This window comes from Aythya marila (assembly GCF_965140915.1).
Source record: "Aythya marila genome assembly, chromosome: 3".
In the NCBI taxonomy this organism is placed as follows: Eukaryota; Metazoa; Chordata; class Aves; order Anseriformes; family Anatidae; genus Aythya; species Aythya marila.
The window spans coordinates 6,940,543-6,965,325 of NC_139044.1; the positions used below are offsets into that span (position 1 = coordinate 6,940,543).

Consider the following 24,783-nt stretch of genomic DNA (forward strand, 5'->3'; position numbering starts at 1 on the left):
TGTCACTCCTTCCTACACATCTTGGTGCGTCCTGTTATTTATCCAGCAGATAAATAAATCCATACGATGGCACAACACCGTCACACAGAGCTAGGAGAAAGACACTGTTGTCGCATTTAACTTGCTTTTAAAACACAAGATCTGTTTTTACCGACTTGCTGTCACTGACAGGTCTCACCCCCAGACACCACGTATTCTCAGTAGGCAGAGGGGACTCACACAGACTCCCTCGCACTTTGCAGAAGGGGAAAACCTGGGAGACAGGAACAGTCTTCCCCCACATGCTATTTATCTGACGTCATGCTACTATCGAGGATGCTTTCTCCATAATTTACTTGTCTACAGCCACTCTGCAGATCAAGATACTCTCACATAAAAATGCAAAAGCCCCCACTGCCTCTCGGTCTTCTCCCCTTCCCTCCAACTTCACCTCAAAGGAATTTCTGAAAACCATCTCATTTCTCAAAGCAGCAAGACAGAAAGTGTTTGCAGCCATGCCTCCCTTCAGCTAACTCTCTGGGTGTGTAATGCACCTGTACGTGCTACAGCAGGGTAATTACCTGTCAGCAGTCACACTCTCTCCCCAGCCATGGGAAGCAGAGAAGGAAACATTAGGGACTACGATCCTCACTCAAGCAGAGAGTTAAATCAAGCAGGCTAAATCGTTAAAGACTTGGTCTGCCTCTCGGCACAGCCCGCAGAAGATGCCACTGAGGGTGGCACGATCGGAGATGCGTTACCATCAGATGTCCTCACTCTGCAAACCGGGGACTGCTTCTTGTCCCCCCCAGCCAAACGCCTGGGTTTCCCACCAACTGTGTACCCCACATCCTGGACACGGCCGGCTCCCTGAGTTCAGTACGCCACCCTAAAACAGCGACAGCAAGCTGTGCAACCCAAGCAAAGGCTTTGGGATGCCAGCGGGCTCCGCACGCAGCCGGCGGCGCCGCTTAACCCGGCTGCGACCCAGCGGGGCCAGCTCCGCTACGGGGGCTCGGCCCGGCCCGGGAGGTACCTTGAGGCCGCGGATCTCGCCCAGGTGCAGCTGCAGGCGGCGGTTCACCTCGCGGATGAGGTTGCTGTGGTCCAGCATCGCGCTCATCTTCTCGGCCTCGGCGCGGCGCAGGCTGCGGATCAGCTCCTCCTTGCTCCACTTGAGCAGCTCCTCGTCCGACACCTTGGACAGGTCCTCGGCCGCCGCCGCCCCGCCGCCCTCCGCCGCCACTTTGGCCATGGCGGCGGCCGGGGGGCACCCCAAGGAGGGGGGCGGCCGGGGCTCGCGGGGGGGGCCCGTCGGGGCGCGGGCAGCGGAGCCCGGCGGAAAGGAGGAGGAGAAGGCGGGGAGGGAGCCGGGCGGGGAAATCCTCCGGGCGGGGAAGGGAAAGGGGGAAAAAGACGGGAGAGAAAAAGAGAAAAAAGGAAAAAAGAGCAGGAACCACGCAAGCTCGGCTCTCTCCCCAAGCGCACGGTGCCGGCACGGCCCGGTACGGCTTGGTTCAGCCCGGCACGGCTCGGTACAGCTCGGTACAGCCCAGCACGGCCCGGTTCGGCTCGGCTCAGCCCGGCATGGCCCGGCCCGGCTCGGCGCGGCACGGCTCGTGCGGGCGCGCCACGGCCGCCGGCTTTTCAGCGGGGCGCGCCGCCACGTGCGGGCCCGCGCGGGCGGAGCGGGGGCGTGGCCACAGCCGAGGGCGGGGCCGAGGGCGGGGCCAGGCCCGGCGCTGTCCCTGCGGCCCGCGGGCGCCCCCTGGCGGCCCCGCGCCGCACGCTCGGGAGCCCGGGGCTGCGGCACCTCCGGCCCCAAGGCGAGGCTGCGGTGCGGGGAACTCAGCGCTGCCCCAGCCGGGAATAAAGGCACGCTGATCCTACAGACACCTCTCGCTGGGTATCTCCAGTGAGGCCCTAAAGCTGCTCAACAGTCGTCCGCCAAAAGTGTGTCACGCAGCCGAATGCGTTCGTCGCCGTCATGGTACACGCGGAGGGCTGAATTGGTTTTGTGCAGACTTTCCAAAATTATTTCTGAGCAGGGTTCAGACAAGAGGTGAGAGCAGCCGGCCAACCTGCCTCCAACCCAAATTTCTGTGTGGTCACCACCCGGTGTCTGAGCTACACTCACCTCCTCTGGCTTAACCCCGCTGCTTGGGCATGGTTTATTCATACTGCAGCTTCTAACAAACCCGTAGCAATATAGATGGCCAGCGTCCTTTCCAGCTTTAAATGAGACTAAATACAGCGCGCTATGTGAAAGGGGAAGCCACTCAAATATTCGTGGGATTTCCAAAGCTCTTGTGCCCACGTGCTCATGGCTTTTCAGCAGCCTCCCACCATTCTCGGCTCTGCCAGGCTTTCCTCTGCGAACGTGCTCCCAAACAACACCGGCCACCAACCCAGCAGCACACACAGCCGACGCTCCGGTACAGCCACAGAAACCAAAAATGAGTGGAAACAGCAGAGACTGCAAACCTCTCGGACAAGGCTGGCTACGTGAGGGCATACGGCGCAATTCTTAAATCTTCTGGCTGATGTTTCAGCTTTATTGCAACGCTTAGGTGCCAAACAACTCCACAAATATAGTTTTCAGTGCCACTATCAGCATTTTTGTAAAGTAGGCAACATGCAGCTTTCTTATCCCAAGAATGTTTTTGAGAGAGAAAAACATTCATGGATTACAACTAAGAAAATGTAGAAGAAATCTAGAAGAAAAAAAAAAATCAAACTAGCAGTCTGGAGAGGGAAAAGTCTCTGCTTTAAACCCTTTAATTAGATATCTATCTAAATAGCTTCTATTTATTCTCGAAGGAAAAAAAAAAAAAAAAAAAAAAAAAAAAAACACTTTGTTTCATAAGAAATTATCTTTTTTCAAAATTTAGAAACTTTTCAAAATTTCAAGAAAAAAAAGTTTGCTCTGTACTTCCTCCTACAACCACCTCCACACCTCTCATGATCTAGTGATCACACAGACGTGTGGTGAGCCTCATCAGCTTCATGAGTCAAATTAAAAACAAAACCAAATGCTAAAATATAATGACTGGCTCACATGGCTCGCAGTACCTGTATCAGATGGATACAGGACAAATCTGATGTCCCCAGATCAGGGATTAATCACGGGGGTGCTAGGAAAAGCTTCTGCTGCTCAAATTGACTTGGAAATTGCTTTTGAAAGTATTGGGCAATACTCCTCAACATGTTTGTTCACTACAGTGAGGAGCATGTAAATGGACACGCACCACAATTTGCTCAAGGTTAAACAAGTGGTTGGATGACTGATCCTTAGAAACAAAATGAAATACAGAAACAGGCACCTTTCCAACCCAGCAGAACACGTACCTGATGCAATAAGACATCCAAAGATGTTAGAATGAAATAATTACAATCATTTATGGGGTTGGTTTTATCATGAAGAGCTTGGCAACTCCTCCACACAGCTAACAGTTTGTTCTGGCTGGGACCCAAAACAGATACATAACCAGAGCATCTGTGGGTTTGTTTTAATTGTACTTCTGTCCATCGTTTGGGTAACACTGGACTTCATTTTGTGTTCATATTTGATTAGTGAGTTAATCACGGGCCAGATCCTTCTTTCCACTAATGCTGATGGAAGTAAACTAAACAACTGTGTGGTGGGAAGCAAGAGAAGGCACGAGGCCTACAGAATAATCCTCTGCTTCAGAGCCCTGTGCAAGTGGCAAATGCTGGCACAGACCCTTCAGGAATGAAGATGGTTATCTTCTGGCCTCTTCATTTAAGAGGCCAACATAACAGGACTTATGCTTAATGCCAAGCATTTACAACATACATTTTTTTCTATCCCTTTTTAAATTAAAACAACAACAAAACTACCAACCTTCAATGTTTGGATTCCTACGAAGTGAAGTATTCAGAGCTTATCTTACAGAAAGTGATACTTCCTACGGAATACACTCCCTCTGTTACTACATCAGCTTAAAAATTACTATAACTTTTAAAAAAAATATATGTATCGTGCATCTGATCAAGCCCTCAGTCTCTGGTTCACTGGCAATTCTTCAGTGATCTGGTCCAACATCATAATATGGATGAAGGAGCCAGCGTGCAGAGCTCTTTGAGCATATTCAGAAAATGAAATGGATCGGTTCTCACTCCATCCAGTGGAAGCAACAGAGGGAAGCCAACACCATTTTTCCAAAAATGTTTTCTGAAAAAAAAAAAAAAAAAAAAAAAAAAAGATTTCACAGATGATTTTTTGATGAGAAAAACATGAAAAAATATTGGAGAAGGAAGACGTTAATGATATCTCAGGGAAGTTATCACAATGCCAGGTGAAGTTGCAAGCCTAAGCCAAAACTAAAGCTGCTACCCATGCCTTCACTCCACGGCCTGTTCTGATGCTGTAGGTGGGCTCAGAGGCTGTATCGGCTTCTAACACTATTGTCAGTGCCACATACAGTAAGTACAGAGTTTTGTATTGACCGTCATCTCATGCAGTAATACTTGGAAATTCTTTACTGAAGAGAAGTAGCTGCTGAAGCACAGACACATAAAGACATATATATCTCTTTTTATATATTTATATATATATATTAACACACATGGTACCACACTTGGGAGAAAGTTATTCAGGAATTGGAAATGCTGCTCATGAGGTTATTGAACAGTGATCCTCACAGATCACCTTCCTCTGCAGCTTTCTTCTCCACGCACAAACTCTTTAGTTATTCTGCTGATTCCTCTCAGTGAGATAAATCCATTAAATATTTAATTAAGCTGTGCTCAATATATTAGCTAAGTGAACTACTCTATCTAGTGCTAGCTTAACATTACATGCCCTACCATAACGTATTACACAACACAGTGTTGCAATGATCTAAGCATTATTGGAGATTTTGTTCTTTTAGCTTGTTAACAGTAAAAGCAAAAGGAAAGGACCCCAATCAGGATTTCTAATCTACTTTTAGTTATTATTTAATCAACTCGGGATAGGCAGGAATTCTGCAAAGTGCTGGTGAGATAACTGGAGTGCACTGAACTGAGGTTTGCTTGTTTATTTGTTGTGGCTTTTTCGTTTTGTTTCATTTGTTTGTTTGTTTTTGTGTTTTGTCCTTAGTAAAGCAGAAACTCATTGGTAGAGAAAATCACTGTGTATGGTTTGAGCAGCCACAGGCACAACAACCCAGGCAGAAGTGTTAAACTGAATGGAGCAGAGGTAAAACAGAGAGGGGGACAATTTGGAAGAGATTCTGAGAAACAATATTTAGCTTAAGTAGAGTGCAAACTGTTGCTTCAGAACTGCCAGCAAAATATTGCCAACCTCAGGCAATTGCCAGCAATTAGGGATAAGATACACTGCAACACATGGAACAAACAGGGAGCAGAATGGAAGGAAAATCCAACTGCTGTACATTTTGTCACAACTGACGTATGACAATCGCCAAGGGCAAGTGCTTCTGAAGATAAACTCATAGGCTGCACTACAAACCATTGCTTCTGACAAGGAAAATTACAGGCCAAAGAAAAAAAAAGGTTCTTGAGGGGAGTACTTCAGAGTATTTTCTCTGTTTGTAACATTAAATAAATAATGCACACAAAGCAAGATCACTGCATAGGGAATTCTTGTAACTGCAGCACCATGTGAAATAAAAGAGGAGCTAATCCAGAAACTTCATTTCCTAGGCTGACATAGCAAACATTCATCAACGGTTTTAAAAAAATAATAAATACTCCTAATATCTGAAGATTGGGACAACTGGATTTGATCCTACAAAGTTTGAAGAACTGGGATAAGATGCCATTAGAGAAGACCCCAGAACTGAGTAACAGGAACTTGTGGTTAAAATAGAGAACAGACCTCAGGCTTTTGGTGTGTTTGTGTTTTTTTGTTTGTTTTTGATTTCTTTTTATTTAATTATTATTTTAAATTGGGAACTCAGTGCTATGGAAACACAGATGTTAGATGTCTCAGCTTGTCCTAAAACTTACTGGCTTCAGTAGGTGACTTTTCCATTACTGGCAATGAGTACTGGATCAGTACTCAGTACTCTACTCAATTACTAAACTGTCCCTCAACAACCCTCACACCACTGACTTTTTTCTTGTGTCACCTGGAATCCCCTTCCAGTTTCGGTAGTCCAAGTGGTAAGAACTTCCTTCCAATACCAAAAATGTTAGAGAGTTTTGCAAGTCAACCGTGCACCAGAAAACCCCAGCTGATTTAACTTCAATTAATGCATTTCATAAGAGCAAATTTATTCCTTTTTTCACTGTAATACTTTTTTTTTTTTTTTTTTGGGGGGGGGGGAGTTGGTAAGCAGGGGGTCTTATAAGCACTGAAGCCAAAATATTCTGAAAAAATGCAGAACACAGAGCCTAGCTGCAAACAGATGGGATGATTTGCCAGCTGCCCAATTACTGTTTTGGAAGCAAAACAAATTCTAGAACCAGACCATCTATAAATTTATACAAACCCAGAAAGTCCCCGATCTTGGCTGGGGAGCAGTGCTTGGACCAAATTGAAAGGAAAACATCCCTGAGGTTTTCTCCCAGTAGGATTTAGATGCTTCCCTCAAAAGTAGTTATTTCTAAATAAATAAATACAGCTGAATAGACTCAGTTATTTTCCCTAGATCCTTCTGACCCACAGGCAAGACTGAAGGACAAGGTCGGCTGCTTTTGTCGTTGTTACAAATGTGGAAAGAAAAAAGATAAACTACAACCCGATACTGTTAAAGATGCTACTGGTTTAAAGCCAGGTCCCCTTCTTCAAAGGGTGACAGAAATGTTCTGGTCTCCCCCCAGGAAACTGAGAATCTCCTCATCTCTGTGCCACGTTCTTCTTGTTTCTAGTCCTCTAGGACCATAAATCGCTCCTGAGCACTGACACATCCTTCTGCAAACACACCACCACTGGGCCAGCTTGGCTGTGTCCCACTGTGGCCTTCAGCAACGATAATCTTAAGGCAGAGAGACACCATCAGATGCACCCACCCACACAAGCCAAACACCGACATTTACCAATCCAAGCAGGTCGACAAGCTGCTCTTCTTATTTGTGTGTATGGGCACTGCGGCTGTTCGTTTCACTGCGGTTCTGAGGATGGCGTTTGGTCCCAAATCATATTCTCCACTTTACATCTCAATAATCCAATTAAAATGTACAAGAACTAATTAAACCTAGTAGATAATGATAGTAACAATAGTGCATAGCAATTTAAAGCATTTTCTATCTTAAAAGCACTCTACAGGCATTAACTAATTAGTGGATAACATGAATTTAAAAATCAATGCCTGAGAATAGCGTATGTTTTGAATTATCATTTTGATTATTCTCCTCTGACCACTGCATATACAAAATGCTTCTTACTTATTCTTACTGATGTGTAACAATTACAGGGGATTCCATACAACTTATTACCAAGTAATAATGGCATTTCTGAACTATCCTATACACTCTGGGAAATCACGTCTGCTCTCTTATTCTCCTCCAAATTCTGCCGATTTCTGCAGCCCCCTCCTGAATTAATCTGTTTTTCTTAAACTGGGCACAGTACAGGGGACTCTGCACTGCACCTTCAATCCTACAGCAACTACACCACAGCAGAACCAAAATGAAACTCCTCAAGAAAAGCCAGGGCAGCTGCTGCTACCTTGGGACTGAGGCGCTCACGAGCCGACACAACAGCCGGATTTCGGCAGTCCCAGAAACCAAACCCCCACCGCTTCTTCCTGTGGGGCAACTACTCTCACCTGGCTGAGTGACTGCAGCCTTCACTGACCTACCTCAAAAGCCCCACTTCTGGTACCCTTCGTGTTCAAGGCAGTGCAGAGCCTGCCACGGGCTGACAGCTCCGGAGGTGCTTCTCGGCCCTTTTTCAGCCAGAGCCTTCTGATTGCGCCACAGCAGCTCCGATGTAACACAAGCATATCTGTACAGGGGCCAAACATGGAAGTCTTCCATTAGGAGGAACCGAGGCTTTCAGAAACAGCAAAACAAAGACACATTTTGGCAACTCATCTTCCCCCGCTGCCAATTTTAATCTTACAGTTAAAATTACTTCCTTTCAACATCTGTTGTTTTTGTGGCTAATGGACTGACCTTTTTGAGAAGGGAAAAGGTCCTTCTGTTGTTTTTGTTGTTGTTGTTGCTTTTGTTGTTGTTGGATTTTCCAGTATTTATCAAGGGTTTTCAGGTGCTAAAAACAAAAACTAATCCCCAAGGCCATAAGCATCCATACAGACTAGCTGTCACACATAGCCTACAATAAAATGCGCCCCCCCCCACACACACACACACAGCTGACAGGTAAACGTATTTGCTTTTTCTTTATAAAGAGCATTTGCAGCACAGGGTCGCCCTGCCGATGCTTTCCCATCACTGCCCTCTCCATCTGCAGAGAGCTTAGGCTTGTCCTCCTGCTGTTTCACACACCTTTTTAATGAAAATTAATTCAGATTGCAGCATTTTCCCCTCTAGATGTGCAGGCAGGGACTCCTTATGCTCTGCTGTTCTCCGTCTTTCTTTATGGACCCATGCAAATTGCCCAGCCAGAGCTTCCTCTAAGACCCTCTTTTTTCACACGCCCCTGTGTAATTGTCAAGCATTACACTTGAACTTGTAAGTGTAGAGGGACAAAAACATTTCTCCAGCTGATACACTTACCTCTTTCAAATGACTTCTCAGGTCTTAACTCTTTATCTGGCTGTAAAAGCCTCTGAGCAGCTGTCTGGTATCTATTCTAACTTGTCTCTCTCTTTTTTTTTTTTTTTCTTGTGTGTGTGTGTGTGTGCTGGTTACATGTTTCCAGTCAATGAAATCAATAGAACACTTCTCATGTTATCCCTGTTACATAAACAAATACAGATCTAATGCCTCCAGCATATAGTTTGAGGTGACAAGGAAAGGGGAGCCCACTAGCGAGAACCTACAGGAATCACTCAAGCCCTGCTGAATACATCTCTCTCTAACACTTTAATTATCAGATTTTTTTTTTCCATTTAAGTGACAGAAATATCCACAACTTTCTAACTGGAAGGGCCACTGAGGATTTTAATTGTGCTTATTAAAACATTTGGTTCTGAATAATAGGGATGCAAACATCCTTTCTTGAGCCAGTTATTTTTTATCATTATTCTTTAAAATAGCTTATTTCTTTAAATTAGAACGAAACTAGCTGGTGAGATCCACATAGCAATGTTTCAATGCTCATTGCATTTTATTTTCAGACATGAAATGTGTATAACTACAAACACAAGTTTCAATCAAGATGCAATTGAACACCTCAGGAAAGTGTTTCTGTACACACCGTGGAAAGCAGAACTGTGTTGATTCAGTGTTAATAAAGTTTTCTGGACCCTGAATGGAAATTCTCCCTGGTAGGTCTCACTAGTGGGATGGTATTAAACTTTTACCCCTATCTGTAAGATGGCTTGTAATAGCAGTAGTGAAGCAAAGACATTGAAATAATAATAAAAATAAAAAGTCATTACTTATAATTCATAATGGAAGGACTAGTAATATTTTTTAATGAATTTACTGAAAAGTGTTAAACTGAGAGTTGAGATATTTGGTTGCTACAACCTAGGAATCAGATATGATGGCATTTTCCAAGCAAACCTAAGATGGAAGGATTGCTGGTGCTCTGACCTGGAGCCCACCCCAGGAGCTCAGGTGAGTCCATCCAGGTATGCAGTGACCACTGCTGCTATTATCGCTCTGTGCCCTGCAAAGAAGGTAAAGAGGGAAAAACATCCAATTTCTAAAGCATGGGAACACACACCAGAAGAGCAAGCAAGTTTGTCCCATCTCAGCAGGCTTGGGAGAGATGCTGAAGAACAAATGAGACCTGGAAAGGAATAGCGTTCTGTGCCTAAGACTGGCCCAGAGCACAAGGAAATTTCCATTGCTGTTAGTACTATACATCATCTGGAAAAACGAAGGCTTTCCTCAACCATCATCTTCCCATTGCCCTTCAGCAGCGCTACACTTAAATAAATAAATAAACAATGAAGTAAAAGCCTGAGGACTGCAGGAAATGTAAAGCATTTCTCTTTTATAAAAATGTTCTGAAGGAAAGAAGTATCATATGGAGAAATATTTCATAAAACATTACAGCTCCATAGCTATCCCATTTTGCTTTTCCATCTATAATTTCTACCCACCTGCTCTCCCACCCACATACCCCTGCCATTATTAATGCTTATGAAAGAGCATTAAGTTTTCATAATAAAGAATATTTTTGTCCATTGTCTAGAGAATAATATAGCTCATTCAATATGCTCCCTTGGAGGAAAAAACATTTTGGTCTGCTGCAACTAAATGCTCTTTCTCAGGACAATGCCTTGCACTGAACTACCTGATTTTCTTTTTGATTTATAAGGGTACAAAACATCTCTGTCTGGAGATAGTGATTTTCCTTGTGGTAATGCTCACCGACAGATGGTGTCAGATGTGCTCTTCTTCATGACGTTGCATACCATCGTCCCATACCAAGTGATATGTGTAGAACACGGAGATACATTTTTGATCCGTAAAGCTGATTCTGTTCTTTTCATCTCCCCACTGAACAGACACAGACATGCTCAGGCTCAGGCTTTTGTACCCAAAACCTACTTCAGGGATATGCTTTGTTACCATTTATTTTTTGCCTCTGGGAAATTATTAGCTAAAAATCTGATGATGGCATTAAATTGTAAAGCAGCCTAAATAAGAATTTGCTTATGAAGATTAAGGCCAGACTAAAAACTTCCGAGTCAATTGTTTGGCAAGGGATTTCAGCTGTTGGTGTTCTACCCTCACAGCTACAACCTTGATGTTATAGTAAAAACAGCAAGAGCACCTCCAGCAGGCAAAAACATTTTGGCAGAAGAAGGGGAAAGAGACAGTCCTTGAGGCAGCTGGCGTCCAGGCCATCCAGTGCCTTAGAAACAGAAACCAACATCTGGACATGCCCATGGCAGCAAAGTGGCAGCCAGTGCTGAACACAGAGACGCTGGTACAAAGTGCTGCTGTCGGGCTGGAAAAGTGGTGGCCACCTGCAGCACGACCTAGAGGTACCCCAAGTAAAGGCAGGGGAAACAGTCCCGCGTTATTCCACTTTACAGTCAGCCAGTCTGGAAGGAGACAAGCCAGGGAAACTACACAAAGGCTGCAACAGAAAGAAAGGTTTGCAAAACACTGCCCTGTCGAGGCTGAGAGGACAGACCCTGAGGTTAATGCTGCCTTCCAGGAATTCATGGCCGGTAACATAACACAAGATGCTCGAATAATGAAACTACTTCTACGGGAGTAGGCATGATTCCCTGTAGTAATGCTGAGTGCTCTTCATTCATGTAATCAAGCTTTCCTAGCAATGCCCTCTCCCAGGAGCCTCTACAAACAGGGAAGTGGAGGCCCTTTGGGTTGCATGCTGCTCTTCCCCAGACCCTCACCCACACCTCGTCCACAGGGAAGGCAGCCTAACAAACCACTGGGACGGAGACAGAGCTTGTGAGAGCCCTCAGGAAATATTTAGCAAGGAGGTCACTGCCCCCTTATCATCACTTCCCCAAAATAAAATAAATAATTGCAGAGCAGCCTCATCTGTCCTCGAGAGGTACTGCATGAGGAGCAAACACTGATATCACTTCAGGCCGCTTAGTAAATTTTGAGGAGTTGTTATTTAGTGAACATCTGTTAAAGAATAAAACTTATTTATTCCTTTAAATTTTTAGAAGTAACTCAGGGCTTGTACTGACACTGCTGAAATCAGGAATAAAAAAAAGCAAATAAAACGGGATGATACTGACAACCCACGAGTGATATTCTTGTCTCGTCTTTATCTATCTAAGTCAAACACACCCTAAATAAACCTCCTCAGTGCCTGGTTCTGACCCGAAATGCTGGCCCGGCTTTATCTGCCTGGTTCTGCGCCAACCGGGGCGTGTGAGCAGAGCCTGCCACCCTGCGTGCTCCGTGAGGAGAGGGCGGCTCTGAGCAGGCTGGAGGGCTCCGGGACGACCCGGCGGGGTGCCCAGCACCCGGACAGCCCCGGGGACGGGGCTGAGGGGGCACCCGGCCCGGCCCGGCCGGCGCTGCCCTCCGCTGTGGCGGCTCGGCCGGCAGGTGGAGCCCAAGGCCCGGCGGAGCGCGGCCCTGCCCGCCCGGCCCCAGCCCGGGGCTGCCCTCAGGGCCCGCGGCGCCCGCTGGGCAAATGGCGCCGCCGCCTCCTCCCCGCAGCGCCCCTCAGCCCGCAGCCCTGCCGGGCCCTGCCGGGGCTGGGGAGCCTGGCACGGGAATAGGGCTGCTGCTGGCTGAGGGCACGCAAAAATAATTGCTATTTCACAGGGCCTCCTTCCCCTGTCGCCCTCTCTCTGCGTGCAGGTATTGCTAGCAGCGATTTACACATCCAGCTGCCTGCAGTTTGAGGAGCGCTGACGGGATTCTCAAATGTACGAGGCTTTCGGTAGTGCTTGATAGAGGGGGACACCTCGGGCGTCACTTACAGGTAGAAAAATGAGGCGAGCATCTGTAAATGTGAACAGGACAGAAGCCCTGCTCCGATTCTTTATCGTTCCCTCCCAGCATCGCTCTGAGCCAGTGCTACTAGGCTTATTTTTCAGACGGGAATCCCTGTGCAGATGGGCTCAGGAAGGATAACTGCAATGCCTCAAGCTGCAGCGAGTCACGGCTGAGGCAAGGAAAAGAGAAATACCGAATCTGCAATGGCTGCTGCTCTACCCATCGGGGCCGGCACCCAGGAAACTTCCACCGGGCTTTCCTCTCTCTCACACACAGCACACACAAATGCAATCAAAATGAAATAAAATTAAACTGGGCCTCACAATTACTGCTCTCACTCTGTGCTGAACAAAGAAATCAGGCATGTTTTCTGAAAAGTCCACAGTCCCTCTGGTTACAGTCCATAAGCCTGAAAGCAGCTGATAAAGTAAGCACCAAGACAGCCAGAACTGGTGTATTATGTCCACTGCAGCTTCTCCAAAAGCATTTGTGCCTGGAAGTGTGACTGGGAGCCATCCTTGTACCCCAATCATCACCTTCCTTAAAGGAAGATATGAAGAAAAAATGCCCCTCTAATTATTGTACTTTACAATAGCTCGATTTCTCTAGAACTGGACAATTTATTCTATAAATCCAGGGATCCCTGCCAACGACCGCTGGGAAAAGTACCATAGGCTCGTTCAGGCTTGTGGGGCTGCATAAGTCCATTAGGCTTGCAAGGAAGAACAAGCTCAAATAAAACTGCACACATTGATGTGCCCTGCCTTAATTAAACTGTACAATTGTCACACAGCTGACACCCACAACACTGCTGACACAAAGGAACCACATATGTCCCTCAGTTAATAGTGCTTTATTTTCTGTCCAAACTTTCCAGGCAGGGTTTTGTGGGGGGAGTCTCTGTTCAATGGGCATAAGAAGCTGAACCATGTGGTACCAGGTCTCGTGAGCTTCTGGATGAGTTTCACAAAGCACTTGAAAAGTCAGCATTTTAGAGATAATAATTGGAAAAGGTGTATACCTTTTTTGTGAATCTGCGATTTTTGTTATCAAGATTTTGTGAAATAGCTAACAAGTATTAACTATTTTTCCCCAAGCTGATAGCTGCAGTCATACAGAAGTACAAGATTTTGTGGAGTTTGGGGAAAAACAGAAAAGCCCAGGTGATGCCACTCGAGTTTTCCATTTGGATTTTCCCCCGCTTATAGAGCCACTCCATCTGCGTCAGGATACCTAAGGAACAACCATTCCCACAGGGCAGAAACCCATGCCTTAAAATCATTCCCAGCGTCAGAGTTCCCTGCCCTCTGCCCAGCAGCTCTAGCTGGCAGCGATCTCCATACCCACCTCCTCAGGGCTGTTTGGAGACCCGGGAGACTCTGCTCAGTCTCCAAATGATGGCCATAAATCAAGGCAGTGCTGGTTTGTGGCTGAGAGTGGATGAATGTATACATACACATATACATATCAGTGTGACCCAGACAGAGGAGCGAAGGCAAAACGTACTGGACAGACCCCAGCAAGACCACAGGCACTGCCATGCTCATCTTCTACCCATTCCCTGAAAGGTCTTCTCGCAGCACTCAGCACAGGCGTTCTCCTGCAAAGTTCCCTCTCCAAGGGGTTATGCATTGAAGCAAGGAAATTTGGAGCACGGGCAGGCCACAAGATCAGCCCTCTGGGACAAGCACTCTGTGTTGTCAGACACACCTGTGGCACTTCAGGGAGCAGGAACTGAAAAGCTAGTCCAATGTTTGCTGGGCGTAAGGATTCCAGGACATGTTTTTCAATTGCTGTATTACATTTGCACTTCAGAATAAAATATAAGCATCTGACTGATTACATAGGTTTCTCTCCAGAAGGGGAAAAATCTATCAGCCCTGTGCTATGCTTTTAATATTGCCAGACCTCAAGTAATGAATGTTTGCCACGGGTATTTCAACACTGCTCTGTCCACTGTTTGTGAATGTATGATCTGCACTTTCCTCTGACAGCTAATTAATTGATTCTTGGAGAGAATCTGCTTTCTAAAGGTGAGCGAAAATGATTTATGCAAAGATGCATTTTTGTCACAGCAAACGTGGCTTTAAAGGAAATAAAAATTTTCCTTGGAATATGATAGAAAAAGCATTTCAGCAAGCAAAATTGTGTTGGCTCAAGTTGTTTCTGAGAAGAAAAAATATCTGTAATTTTTCCTTTGTTCTAATACTTGTGATATAGAGAGTTTAGATTTAAAGTTATTTTCTTTATGCCTGCTTTTATCAACATGGTATCTTTCCAACAATCTCGCTCATTCTGGCTGCAGAAACTGTGGCACATAACATTACGGCATTTGCAACCCATTACAGCCTGTTGTTCCAATGATTTGCAATAGAGTGCAATATAAAGCTGTTTATAAGGCAGTTACTTGTGTATATAGCTTAGCGTAACTGAAAGATATTGAAAAGAAAGGCTTCCAGAGCCATCATCTGTTTTATTTGCTTATAAAACTATTTTGGAACTTCAATATTCAAGTGTAAATTTAAGCCAAATTAAAGTGCTGAAATGTTTACTGAGTCATATTTTAGGAACAACTAACTTCAAAAGTATTAAGAAAACAAAAAATAAGATCTGAAGGCATACCTCTGCACAGAACAGGAAAATTCAAACAGTACGGTTTAGCTAGAAAACAGAGCGTTCAGTGAAAGTGAGAAAGCAATAAATAACCCTCTCATAAGGGCGCCACACACTGACAAACCCCACCAAACACAAGAGGCTGAGAGCCATGCTGAAGCCCCTTTGAACATCAGGTGAAAAATGTAAATCCAGTGCATACTGACTTTTCCTTATAAGAAGCAGGTTTTTGGCAGTTAAAAGGACTGGAACTTTGCTAATTTCAGTACAGGACTTGAAAGGCTTTTGCAAACGATCTGGATTTAGCAACTCTCCTGGGAAGCAAACGTGTTGTTATGCCCATTTTACAGAGACCTTGCACGAAGCAGGTATTTACAACAGGTTTTGCCCTCATATTTTAAGACATCAGCAATGTGGCAGAAGCAATTTTGAGGCATAGCTGTCCTTCATGGGGTTTCAGGAATGCTTCTGGAAGGCTGAACTGTTTTGATTGAACTGGTTTGATTTTGATCTGTGTTCCCAAAACCAAGGCAAGAGAAGCTAAAGGCCACCACCAAGAGGACGGAGGCTGGCAAAGCCAGAGAGCAAGTTCTCCTACATCTCACTAGTGCAAACAGTGTCTGCTGACCAATAACCCCCATCCAAGTCTGGGGCAGCAGCAGGGACCGGACTTTCTGGGAGGGGAGGCAATTCCCTCCCAGGTGCTCTGTGGCGGTGCTTGGCAATTTTTGTTGCTTCCACTGTTTTGCACTACTGAAAAAAAGCAGTGTAAAGTGGAAAAAGCACACGTTTTCAGGGAGCACGGGGCCAGTTCCTGTCAGTCTCTGCAGTGTGCCATGCACAATGGCCCAACTATTTTTCTTCTCTGCAAAAAACATTCCCCCGAGCAAGCCCCGCTCTACAGTTCCAAACCGACTGGCAACCAGCAGCAGACGAGCGCTCCAGATCATGCTGCATCACAATACAGTTACAACTATTTAAAACCCAATTAATTCTCTTTCATACTTTCCCATCAAGCTGTAAAGTTCCAGTTGGCAAGACTTTTTACTTTGATTTCGAATTCCTGCTTGGAAGATTAACTGAAAATGGATTTGGCTTGAACAGCTGCACCGAACATATTTTGTTTTATTTTGTTGCCATCTCAAATAACAATACTTAGCACTCTTCATCTTCAAAGCATTATACAAACACTGAGTCACATCCCCTCACAACACTCTCGTGACATCACCTCCTGTAAATAAAATCACGCTCCTCGCAAAGAGGTGGAGGCTGAGCAAGAGCTTGGAATTTGTGCAGGGTCAGAGGAAGAGCCCTTGGCAGAGGCAGATGGAGAGGCCGAAGGCTCACAGGCCCCTTCGGTCCTCACTTGAATCATCTCCACTCTCCACGTCTTCCCTCAGGTACCACCCATGGTAGCTAGTGAATGCATGTACTTGTGGGCACCTGCTGCTGCTGCATGCCCTGCCACCTGAAGTCAAGCAAGCTCAGCTGGCTTAGCAGCAGGGAGCTCCTTCCTAGTCACTGAGGAAAGAGGGATCTCAGGGATGGTTGTATACAGTGCCCCTGCCCTGATGTCACTGAGGCACGTCCGTCTGGCTGCATCCAGCCCGGGAGGATCACCCTTTCCCTCAGACACACTCGACTCGGACAAAGCAGCGGTGTCCTGAGGAGCTCGCTGCCTGTGAGCAGAAAGCAGTCCCTGAGCAGAAGGCCAAGAGTGGCCTTGGCTGCTCCCAGGCTTCTCGTGGGCTGAGGAACCCAAGCAGGCACCAGGCAGCCCAGCCTCTGAGCGGCAGCGGCACCTCCCTGTTCCCACCGGCTGCCTCCCCACCATCAAGGGGGCGAGGAGACGAGGTGTGCCTCGGCCACACCGTCCCCCAGGAACAGGGCACGTCCAGCTGGGACACACCACGGCCTAACAGCCCTCTCTCTAAAACAGCTACTCTGCTTTGTCCCAGTTCTCCCAGCAACTTACTCTGAGCGAGGAGGTTCCACTCCCACAACGCTGTGTGGGTTTCCTGACTTCGTGTAGTGGGTTTACGTGGCAAGGTTTTGGTAGCAGGGGGCTATAGGGGTGGTTTCAGTGAGAAAGATCTAGAAGCTGCCCCACGTTTGGGAAGGGCCCCATTGTTTTCCAGAGCTGAGCCAATAAGCGATGTTGTTTTGCGCCTCTGTGAGAGCATATTTAAGACAGGGAAAAAAACGCTGTGCCACACAGCAGCCGGGAGAGTCAAGGGAGTGAGAAACAGCCTTGCACGTGCCAAGGTCAGTGTAGAGGGAGGGGGAGAGGTGCTCCAGGCGCCGGAGCAGAAGTCCCCTGCGGCCTGTGGTGAGGAGCATGGTGAAGCAGGATGTCCCCCTGCAGCCCATGGAGTACCACGGTGGAGCAGGGTTCCACGCTGCAGCCCGTGGAGGAGACCCCGGTGGAGCAGGTGGCCCTGCACCGACGGAGGCTGCCACCTGTGGAAGACCCCTGCCAGAGCAGATTCTGGGCCGGACCTGTAGCCCGTGGAGAGGAGACCACGCAGGAGCAGGTGACCCGGCAGGAGCTGCTGCCCGTAGGGGAGCCAGGTTGGAGCAGTTTTCTCCTGAGGGATGGACCCCGTGGTACGGACCCATATCTGGAGCAGTTCTGAAAGAGCTGCTGCCTGTGGGAAGCCCACGCCGGATCAGTTCATCAAGGACTGCATCCCGTGGGTGGGACCCCACAGCACAGGGGACGAGAGTGACCGAGAAGGAGCGGCAGAGAAGAAGTGCTGTAGACTGACCATAACCCCCATTCCCCTGCCCCTGCGCCGCTCGGGGGGAGGAGGTGGAAGAGGGTGGATGGGGGGGAAGGTGCTTTTGTTTTTTTTTTCTTTGTTTTCTCACTTCTCTCGCTTGTTAGTAATAGGCAATAAATCTTACTATCTCCTTATGCCAAGTCTGTTCTGCCCGTTACAATAATTATTGCGTGATTTTCTCGTCCTTATCTCAATCCTTGAGCCCTTTTCACATATTTTCTCCCCATTCCTCTTTGAGGAGGGGGAGTGAGAGAGCGGCTGTGGTGGAGCTCGGCTGCCCACTTGAGTGGAACCACGACACTTCGAAGCTGGGCATGGGGCTTCCGTGCCTAAATTAGGATCCGCAGGTCACTCTGAACTCAAGAAAGAAAAGGCATGTCCTTTCAGGGCTAATTCTGAGACATTAATGTAGGCTCCAGTGACTACAGAGAGAGCCTGTGCTCCTAAATTAGACATCTAAATCAGTAGTCTGTGTGAAGCAGATTTTGTGTTAATATGTCCCTATAAATACATATTCTCTGCTGTGCCAATTCCCATAAAGTGAACCAATGTCAAACATGCGGAGCATGTAGTTCTCATGGCTTCGTTTCCTGAAGAAAACTGACAAAGCAAATACACATTTTGCATTCCTTTCAACCTCTTGTTTTTCCCCTTATTTGGCTTCTTCCTAAATATATGAAGAGATCTTTCAGACCAAAACAAATAGATCACTCACTATAAAGCTGTAACACTACCCTGAAAACCCCTTCCCAAAGCATTCAAAGGCACGAGGAAGAGACCTGCTTCTCCCATAGAGCATGACAGGTATGTGGAAACCAAATTTAGCAGGTTTTGTTGCATTTATGCCTCTTTCTGAGGTCTAGACCCCTCTGTTTCTAGACCAGCAGGCACAATGAAGAAGCAGCATCACAAAGAGGCTGAATCAGCCAGCAATTAAGACACTGGCCTAGGGTAATTCCCAGGCCCGTTATTCCTGGCGCACAGCTTTAAAGAAGTTATTGCACCTCCATTCCTGTTATGAGGTAGCCTTCATCTCAGGAGATGGTCTCAGGTGCTTCCTAAAACCAGCCCTAGTGCCAGTTCTTGAGTTCATGTGAAAGTTGTCAGTCGAATTCCCAACAGTGATGCCCACACGGCAGAGTGTGGAGGTGCTGGGGCAGCGTGAGCAGGCTTGCACTGGTACCTCTGTGCTCTTCCTTCTTCAGAAAAAAAAAAAAAAAAAAAAAAAAAACCTCAAGCCATAAGCATAAGCAGCAACAGCTCTGTCAGTCTGACAGACACTTCTGGCCCATTTCAAAATGGAAAAAAATGCAAGAACTCCAGTTTACAGAAAATGGTTTGGGGGCATTAAAAAAATAATCTTTTAATCTGTATTTTATGCTCAGGTTCTTTAAACTGTACAATTGGAACCTGTCCAATTTAGTCCTCCACCTCTGCAGAGACAGCTCTTCTATCAGGACTGCAATACTGTGAGGCATGCAGATCCTCACTGTTTACAAAAATCGTTGGCCCTCTGACATAATCTGAATTCTTCTTGCCTCATCTATGGGAAATTCCAGCCAGGAAGAAGGATCCTGAAACTGTGAAAGCTGTAGCCAGTGACCCTGACTGCCAAAGGACTACTCAAACTGTCCAAAACCACACCTAGAGGTGAGATTACCCTTGCTGTTCTTCTCAACATAGACAACGTATTTCTGATCTCTAATTAAAAGGAAAAAAAAAAAAAGAAAATGCCACTGCAGCTTTTCAAGTAGCAGGTCCTATTCCCAAAGGCTGACATTGTTAGGAACACTGATCCAGCCCATGTCTTCAGCAGCACTTTCTTGCATCCCAAGTCTCCCCCAAAGAGCCATTTATGTCCTTTCTGTTGTTGGGGTAGTAAGAACACACAAAGATACCAACAGCATATGAAAAACAGCAAGACTAGAGAGAAAATGTAGTTGAAAGAGCTTTTGAGAACCTCTTTCTCTTAGTATGCTCTCCCAGTTGCTAGCTTTTGCTTTATTCTGGATCTCCCCAATTCCTTCTGAGTTTATGCTATCAATTTCACATCCAGAGACTGAAATAAACCCATCATCTGGACTGGACTGTATCAAGTGTGTGAAAGAATTCATAGCTGCACATTTCTGAGTTGCCGAATGGTGAAGTACTGCAGGATAAACTGTGTGATAGAAGAAGCAGGAACAAAATTTTGGACACTTCTGGGCAGTGAATTACAGATGTGCAGAAGGATGAGTTTAAAATTGATACTGCTCATCATGTAATGACTCTACCAAAGTTAACAGAGTACAAACACTGGAAGCTGAATCAGACTCAGATTCCTGTTGGTAATTCAGAGTCCGACATTTTAGATCTTCCATTAACCACTACTGAAGCTTCAGGTACTATCTCTAACCAGTACAGAATGATATCCCTGTGTTTTATATATAACCTTCACTTTTCAGGTATAATGAAGTGATGAGCTGTGGAATAGAAAGGAAGAAAATGGTCAAGGTAACTATCTAGACACCAAAGGACTATATGTATTCATTACTTCAAAGTGAAAACAGAGCGCAGACAGGAAGGGGAAAAGGTTCAGTAAAAGCACTTTCAGCAGAGCAATTTAAAATTATTCACATATTCCTTGGAAAGAATCCATAGCACTTTCATCTGGTAATAGTAGGACTGTGTTAGGAAACAGCACTTAGAAGTGTTGGATTAAATAGCTATCTTGTAAAAATCAGGTGGAGGCCATTAGTGCTATTCATCTGTAACCAGGCTTAAAACCCTCCTAAGAAAGCAGTGATATGCAGCAAAGGGCACGTTAGGAGGAATGAAAAGCATTACTGATACAAAACAAAAGCACGGCTGTCATTATTTGTCTTCTCCAAGGGTAAACTTGGATTGCCTGATGGTAGCACCTGGTATCACACAAAAGAACAGCTTCATCACACTGACTGCTTCACATGCAGCGGGCGTTCACAGACAGCGGCTGATACAAGGAAATGGGCGAGACTGGAAGAGCCCTTTCTTAGATCCACACTTACCCTTTGTAAGTTCCCCAGTTTCGCCATGCTGCTTCACACTTCCAGAGTCTCGCAAAGCAAAGTAAGGGTAGTAATTAATTTACACACGGAGGTGCTGCATGCATTTATACACTGGCAGCCTGCAGCACAAAGGTCAAGATCCTCACCTGATGTAAAGAGTAAAGCTGGGAGATTGAGGAACAAAAACAAGCGTGGGACAGATCCTCAGTTTGCCCAAACTGCAATGAAATTAGTAGAATTGTACAGTCTAAGACAGCTGACTTCCTCCAGTGCCAAGTGATACTGAAAAAAAAAAAAGTGATAGGAAAAAAAAGAAAAAGGCAGCATAAGCATGACTGCATCTGGGTGCAGTTTTCAACAGGAACATTTCATTTTGGAAGGCACTGTTCGGTGCCAGCTCCCACACAAGCTTTTAACGGGTAAAATAATAATAAAACAACACAGAAAATCTAGCGAACACTTGATTGTGAATCAGCTGATCTGTCCCAGGGAGCACAAATTGCAAACAAAGCAGCATGGGAAAAACAGGAGAGAAAACAGACCCCGGTGAGTCCCGGGCTGGGAGGAAGCGCTGTGGACTGGAACAGCACGGATTCCCCCGTCGGTAATGCTGCTGCCCCAAACAGCTCCTGAAAAGCACTTTCATGAAAATTCCACTGCTAAAAAAATAAACAAGCAAGTAAAATGACCACCATAAATACACAAATAAAGAGTAAAAATATATGTGTGTGTGTATATATGCATGTGTATGTATGTATAAAAATATACACAGGGAAGGAAATGTTCTCAGTTAAACCTGAGACACCACACAAAGAGAATTCGGTATTCATGCCAAGCCTACAGACAGAAAAAGCCATCAAAGATATATGGAAGATTTCTTTAAAAAGCAAGAGGAGAAAACCCAGGAGTCACCCAAGCCCATTTCATTAGACAGGCCAACTTAATTAATTTGTTCAATTTGCTACTCTTCTATGCATGGGTGTAAATGCAGACTCGAAAGCAGGAGGCTAGAGGTGATGGGAATGAAGCTCATTAGGAAGCAATAAAGAAGGAAGAGACGCCAGAAAATGAATGCTAGTTCATTGGGAGAATTTTAAAAAATGCCATTTGTCTTCATGACACAGAGGGAGAAGAGCTCAGCGAGCCCGTGCATATGGTTAGCTTGCAGGGACCTTTGGCTTCTGCTGGCCTTTGACCTCGGTGTTTCAATCAAGGCAACACTAAGCTGTGAGCAGTGCCACATCTTAGCACCAAGTGACTACGCTTCTTAAAGACTGCAAGCCGAACCCAGAATGAAAAATAAAAGAAAAAAAAAAGACCCTGAATACAGGATTTCAGCAGAATGTATATAATGTATACAATACGTAATACCAATGCAGAAAATCTGAAAACCCAAGATCATTTGCATCCTAGTCTTTGACACACCTCACCTCCTGCACACTGACATTTCACACGTCTTGGTCCCCTTTGACCCCAAAGTCCTTTTTCTGCACGTTGGATCTCAGTCCACTGCACATTTCCAAAGGACCAGGCACGAAGTGACCTGGGCACAGAATAATAGTCCTGACCGTCCTTTTCCTGCAGACCATGGCCAGAGGTGGTGCCGCCGTACACAGAGGCTGCTGGTTAAGGATTTGCAGAACGTATCAGACCTTGCTACAAGCATTTATCTTTCCTGACATCTTTCAAACCGACACCTGCCAGGAACCGGAGCTACGCCACTGGCTAGGCAAATGAACTCAAATGCAGGAGCAAAATCCTAATACCAGGGAGCTCCAGCTTTCCCTGGGGACTGAAGGGTTTGGTCCTTCCTTCTCAGGACCATTGAAGCATTCCCTGCGACCAGCAGGAACCTCACCTACCCGACAGAAAAGCTCTGCTCTCTCCCTAGCCCAAAGGCAGAGCTCTCGCAGCAGGGGCAGACTGTGTGTTTGAACGAAGAATCAAGTCCTAATTCCTTGATTGCTGAACTGCTGCCTGAAAAAACAAAACCCAACAACAACAAAACACACACACACACACAAAAAAAAAAAAAAAAAAAAAAAAAGAAAAAGAAAAAAAAAAAGAAAGAAGAGTGGGCATAGAAGGAAGTTCATTTGTCGAAAACCTTTAAAGGAGAGCAAGGCAGTTAACTGGGCTAGTGGGATTGCTGCAGTCACTGCAAAGTTATTGAACTCCCAATGCAAGCTGCAGATCATAACGGATCATAACACAAACAGAACCGAGAGATTTGGGAAATTTTAGCAGACCAAATATTTGAGTTCTTTGGAGTGGATTTTTTTTTTGCTGTTGCCAAGAAAATTCACTTGGGTAAGGTCTCCTCTGCTCCTGGAGCCCCATAGCAGCCCTACCATTGAGTAAAGGAGGAAAGAAGTATCTGAAAACCATTGGAGAGCTCTAAAAATTCAGCATAGCACCATTGTTGCTAGTGGGAACACCCCTGAGAAGCGCTGCTTCCTCTCTCACGCAGGCTTTTACATGGATTTGTGGAGGGGGGAACGGCACAAACTGACGAGAACTGCAGGGGCACCGTGCATTTTGCCGAAGTGTGTCATCACCACCAGCTGCAGGGAAAACAAACGCACCCCAAAGCCGCCTTCCTGCCCTGCACAAGGCTCGGAGGAGAGAGGGAGAACGAAGAAGCTGCACATCCTGTGCACTGCCACACGCACACAGAGCTCCTTCCTACTGCATGGCCATGCAATATGTATGAATATTACTCTCCCACGCTTCAGTATAAATGCTCTTGAACTGGGATCCTTTCTCCAGCCAAAGTTTTACTTTCTTTTGCATCCAAATTCATTTTGCCCATTCAGGAATGGAAGGCTGGCTGCCCCTTATCAAGGGCAGGCTGGGGAGCAGAGCTGGGTGCGTAGCCATACCCCAGGCTCTGGCTGAAAGACGCACCCAGAGCGCACAACCTGACCTCTTCTGTACCCAGCCTCCGCAGCCAGTCTGCTCTGGAGAGGCCAGGAGCCACGAGGAGTCATACCATATCTCCAAGCTGCATCCACTGCACTCAGACATAACCGCACGTACCAAATGATGCAATAAATGTGAGCTGCTCTCCTAGGTGGTTTGCCGTTGCCTTTTCCTTGGCTGCTCACAACCTTCCCAAAGAAGAAGGTGTTTGCCCTTTTAGGCTCCCCGAGAAGAGCAGCAGCAGTCAGTTCTGCCGCAGGAGAAGGCAGGGGCACACCTCGCCTGGCCGGGATGATGGGCATCACTCACCTCTTCTTCCTCCCTTGGGCACTGAGCCAGCAGTCTTCCAGGGAATCTCTGCAAGCTGAGACAGCCATAAATAAGTCAGGCTCAATTATTTTATATCAAAACAGTATCTTAGCTTTTAATGAGTGCAACTGCCAATACAAAGAGTCACGCATTATGAATCACTATTTTCTCCTTCCCAGCACTTTCTAATTTCCTGCTAAGGAGACAAGCTGAATGGGGTCATTAATCTGAATTAGAAATACTGTGACCTGCTCTGCACTTTATGCGCTAACATTTTCTGGCATAGCAATACAGGACAGGATTTTGTATTTCAGACAACAGTAGGATGTGTGAAACGTAGGCTCTCATTTTAAATAACCCCAGGAAGAGGCGTTGCTACTAACAAACTCTTACATTTAAATGCAGCACAGGATTCTTTCGTATTGAAGCATCACAGAACACACGTTGGCCAGACAGCAGATAACATGCTCTTTAAACAAGCTAGCATGGGGACTTGTCTCCTTTACCTTCCAGTCCAATATTGAAGTGTTTTTGAAAATGCATAGATGAATGAAATCACAAAATAATTATAAATAGAAATGTAAGGCTTAAAGATACAAAAAGCGTATAAATTACAGCAACGCTCAGAAAAGGCATGACAAACCTTGTCCCTAAGTTCACTT

General features: G+C 45.9%; 1 protein-coding gene across 6 annotated transcripts in view; it reads right to left on the reverse strand.

The window, feature by feature from the left end:
• CCDC85A (coiled-coil domain containing 85A) overlaps nt 1-24,783 on the reverse strand; it is a 136,346-nt gene that overhangs the window by 75,308 nt on the left and 36,255 nt on the right. For 3 of the 6 annotated variants that reach the window (XM_082756227.1, XM_082756226.1, XM_082756228.1), the window contains exon 1: nt 1,016-1,583. The exons of the other annotated variants lie outside the window; for them this stretch is intronic. In XM_082756227.1, the coding sequence (XP_082612353.1) occupies nt 1,016-1,234 (219 nt within the window). In that variant the 5' untranslated portion in view covers nt 1,235-1,583. Of the gene's footprint in view, nt 1-1,015; nt 1,584-24,783 lie in introns of those variants that run through there. 6 annotated transcript variants of the gene reach the window in all.